At 40.2% G+C, this 4,201-nt stretch overlaps 2 protein-coding genes across 2 annotated transcripts; one reads left to right on the top strand and one right to left on the bottom strand.

Annotated features, from left to right (window-relative positions):
* On the top strand, positions 1–2,029 carry RO3G_07693 (uncharacterized protein; the record flags this gene model as incomplete). The annotated part of the gene is made up of 6 exons (XM_067662283.1): positions 1–18; positions 82–199; positions 274–1,392; positions 1,477–1,602; positions 1,784–1,824; positions 1,970–2,029. The coding sequence occupies 6 exons, from the start codon at positions 1–3 to the stop codon at positions 2,027–2,029; spliced, it is 1,482 nt and encodes a 493-aa protein (XP_067518384.1).
* A 931-nt stretch (positions 2,030–2,960) lies between these two features.
* On the bottom strand, positions 2,961–4,174 carry RO3G_07692 (uncharacterized protein; the record flags this gene model as incomplete). The annotated part of the gene is made up of 4 exons (XM_067662282.1): positions 2,961–3,188; positions 3,246–3,419; positions 3,490–3,750; positions 3,827–4,174. The coding sequence occupies 4 exons, from the start codon at positions 4,172–4,174 to the stop codon at positions 2,961–2,963; spliced, it is 1,011 nt and encodes a 336-aa protein (XP_067518383.1).
* Positions 4,175–4,201: the final 27 nt, after the last annotated feature.

Genomic DNA, 4,201 nt, shown 5'->3' with positions numbered 1-4,201 from the left:
ATGCTTGCAAAGAGAACTGTAAGAGGCCATGTACTTATCGACAGAGTTAGAAACAGAGGTTTTTTTTTTATTTTCCAACAGAAATACAACCGTGCTAATGTTAAAAAAAAAACAGAATCAAGAAGAGCAAATGAAACTAATGACCACGAGGAGGAAACCATTGAATACTCTTCAGCAATTCCTGAACCAGAAAGTGAAGGTATATTATTAGTCAACAAAGCATTTTATATAAGAAAGTTTTTATTTATTGAATTCTATTTTGCAATCTGGTAGATGGAATGAGCATTGACGAAGAGGAAAGAATGAGTGATGAACAGCAGCTTCGTCACCTTTTGCTGTTGTTCATTGTGCTTTTTCAAGCAAAGCACCTCTCGGTGAAAGCCGGTGAAGACTTGTTGGCCTTTCTTTCCTTCTTTGTTCGTGCTCTTGGCCATGGCATGGAGATTCCTACAAAGATCTCCACTGCTCGTAACATGGTCAATTATTCCTCTGCCAGTAGTGCTGTCTCCCGTTTCCTTGTCTGCTCTCTTTGTAGAAGTGTTTACGACACAGGAAGTTTGCATACCCGGCAATGCCCTTTTATTAGGTTTGCGAACAATCCTCACAGACAAGAGCACCCATGCGGCAATTCACTTTTTATTGGTAGCAGCCTCAAGCCTGTCCTCGAGTTTCCGTACAACTCAATTGTCGAAACGTTGAAGAAGTTCTTTGTTCGTCCAACATTCGAAACAGAAATCGAAGAATGGAGACATCGGCATGTGGAAGAAGGTGTGTTTTACGATATTTACGATGGTAGAGTGTGGAACAGTCTTGTTGATTCGGCTGGAGAACCATTCGTAAATAGAAGTCGATCATTAATGGTTTCATTGAATGTTGATTGGTTTCAACCTAGTGATGGTATGCACTACTCTTGTGGTGGTGTATATCTCACAATCAACAACCTTCCAAGGAGTTCCAGGATGAAGGTTTCCAACATCATCCTGGTTGGTATGATTCCTGGGCCTGGCGAGCCCACGGATGACCAGCTCCAGAACTTCATGCGACCAATGATTGCAGAGCTGAATACCTTGTACGGAGGTATAATGATGCCAACGTACCAGAACAGAAACGGTGAAATGGTACGTGTTGCTTTGATGTCCGTTAACTGTGATATACCAGCAGCTCGCAAAGTAGCTGGGTTCATGGGTCAATCCGCGCACAAAGCCTGCAACAAATGTTCGACTGTGTTTTCGCGAATCAGTACTGGTGCAAATTCAACGAAGCCAGATTTTTCAGACTTTGACGATGAGCATTGGATTCTGCGAAACAATACCCAGCAGCGCCAAGAAGCATATGCTTGGCTAAATGCCACTCACATTACGCAACAACGAACCCTGCAGACGAACACAGGAAGTAAATGGAGTGAACTTCACCGACTAGAGTATTTTGATGTCGTGAGATTGACAACCGTTGATCCCATGCACAATTTATTTCTAGGTACGCCAAAACGAATGGTTGAAGTTTGGGTAGATCACTGGCTGCTTACCACATCTGATTTCAAAGCCATGGCTGATGAATCAGCTTCTATTATCATTCCTTCACAGTACTCTAAAATCCCAAAAAGTATGTAACGAGCGTAAAAGAACTTATTCTATAATAAATCTGATCACTAATTTTTTGTTATAAAAAAAAAAAAAAAAAAACGAAAAAGGCAAGATTGAAAGTATCTTTGGTAATATGAAAGCTGATGAATGGAGAACGTGGTGTGTTGTGCTTTCGCCTTTTCTGCTGAAGCAAAGATTAGTTGGTGAGCATTTTGCCAATTGGATGCGCTACGTGGAAGCAGTAAGATTGGTAACTGGTCCTGTAGTTACAACAGAAGAGATACATGCTGCACATTCCTTATTCAAGACCTTTGGCAAGACTTGTGCTCGACTATATGGAAAAGAATCAATAACACCAAATATGCATATGCACATACATTTGAAAGAATGCTGTTTGGACTTTGGTCCATCCTATGCCTTTTGGCTCTATGGCTTTGAACGCTTGAATGGCGATGTCAAAAAAATCAACATCAACTACAAGACAGGCTTTGAAACCACATATGTTACTATGCTTACACAAATTATCCACACACAAGACCTTATCCATTCATTACCAACCCTCATTAACACCAACAATCAAGGCATGCTTCTACTGATCAACTTCATAAAGGAAATAGGCGAGGTTACGAATGACGAGAGTGGTTTAACGCCATTTGATTACTCTCAATTCATAGACGGACCAAGTCTATTTAACCTGACAATTACTGGTAGTGAGCCTCTGCCACCACAAGCCCTTCATTCAGAAATCAACATCAAACAACAAACTTTATGCATCGAACACTATGAAATCTTACAAAACTACTATATGAATACTTATGAAATACCTATGCCCAATACAATCAATACAAATATACAATCATTTAAAAAAATTAACTTGCTTGGACAACGTTACCAACAATCCGACAATCATTCATCATCGTCATCATATATTCAAGCCATTATGAACAACCAACTACGAATTGGCCAAATATCATTTTTTTTCTCACATTCATTCAACAGTTCCATTCACTATTTTGCATTCGTCAATTGGTACAGCCATGCGACTCAACATTTTCCCACCTTCGATGGTACTGGCATCCAAGTGTGGAAGAATCAATTTGATCCAGTTTCAAGCAACAATATACTTCCAATCTACAGAATTTTCAATCCTGTTGCTGTATGCCCTTATGTTGATAATCACCTTCTTACTCTCGCTCTGCCAAGACGAATTTTTATGTAACAAATATACCAAGCCATTAAAACACTATTATTATTTTATTATATATTTTACTAAAGAACCATGCAATAGTTTTTTCTTTTTTTTTTTCTTTAAAAATTTTTATTCGATTTGTGAAGAGACAACAAAATAAGAAACAAAAAAAAAAAGAAAAAGAATGCCTACTGCATTGGATTGGCAGCAGCAAAGGAAGAAGAAGAAGCAGAAACAGAGGTTGGAAAACCAAGACCAGGAGAAGAAAAAGCCCAGGAAGGAAAATCAGTATCATCGAGCTTGTCAGGGAACTCCACCTCAATGTTTTCTATTATTCTTCTAATAGTTGGTGGAGCCCCCTTTTTCTTCATGGATTCCTTGTATTTTTTTTGCAACTCTTCGTGGAATTGCACCACCTGTAGATTGATTAAGGTATATTAGAAAATGAAATTTGTTACCAACATTTTACTTACTTCGCTGCTCCTAAATGATGGCCTTTTGACCACGAACGTACGACCGTTCGCGTCCTCTGGCCCATCTTCTTCATCTGACGTCCAGTCAACAGTCAGAATTTTGCCAGCGAACGGGAAACGGGCGTCGAACGCTGAAGGGTTAGCCATGTAAATAGATCTCCTGTTAGAGAGTTTCTATCATAAGGTGTTAATGTAAGCATTTTCTATATTTTATAATATAATCTTCTAAATATTAAATACTCACCGTATTTACACGGCTACGACAGGTTGTTTTTGTTGAAGCAACTTTCTTCCCCTTGGCCTTGCTCATCAAATAGGAATACTTGCTCCTGATAATGGTGTGTATTTGCGAAGTGGTGAGCAAATCAAAACGACGATGCTTCCTGACTTGCTCAGATAACAGGGCCTTGACCTTTCTGTTGTTCTTGTGGGCGAAGGTCACGTCCAAGTCAAATTCGCTTCTGCGACCAACAACGTAATCACGGTAGTATTCTGCTAAATAGCTCTACATCACAAAGAAAGGTATAAAATATAGGTATTAAATTACAATTACTAATTTGATAAATCTGTTCTAGACTTACACTACATTCTTTTTTGGCCTGGTCGACCTCAGCTTCTGAAGCTCGCTGCTGCTGTTGCTGTTGCTGTTGCTGCAGCAATTGTGTCAATTGCTGTACCTGAGCAGCCATTATATCTGGTGCGAAACCAGAGGCTGCTCGGATGGCTTCAGCACCAACAGAGCTCTCCAAGCGAGGAGTTGTAAAGCTACTGAAGCCTGCAACAGGAACAGAAGCAGAAGCAGGAGCAGGAGCAAGAGCAGAAGCGGGAACAGGAGCAGAAGCAGAAGTGGGAGCGGGAGCAGGAACAGGAACAACAGAAGCGGGAGCAGAAGCAGGAACAACAGTGGATAAAGATCCAGCAATGCTCATAGAAATTCTTGCCCTTTTGGGAGCATT

The sequence above is a fragment of the Rhizopus delemar genome, genomic scaffold (assembly GCF_000149305.1).
Source record: "Rhizopus delemar RA 99-880 supercont3.5 genomic scaffold, whole genome shotgun sequence".
NCBI classification, from domain to species: Eukaryota; Fungi; Mucoromycota; class Mucoromycetes; order Mucorales; family Rhizopodaceae; genus Rhizopus; species Rhizopus delemar.
This window is presented reverse-complemented; position numbering and strand designations above follow the sequence as displayed.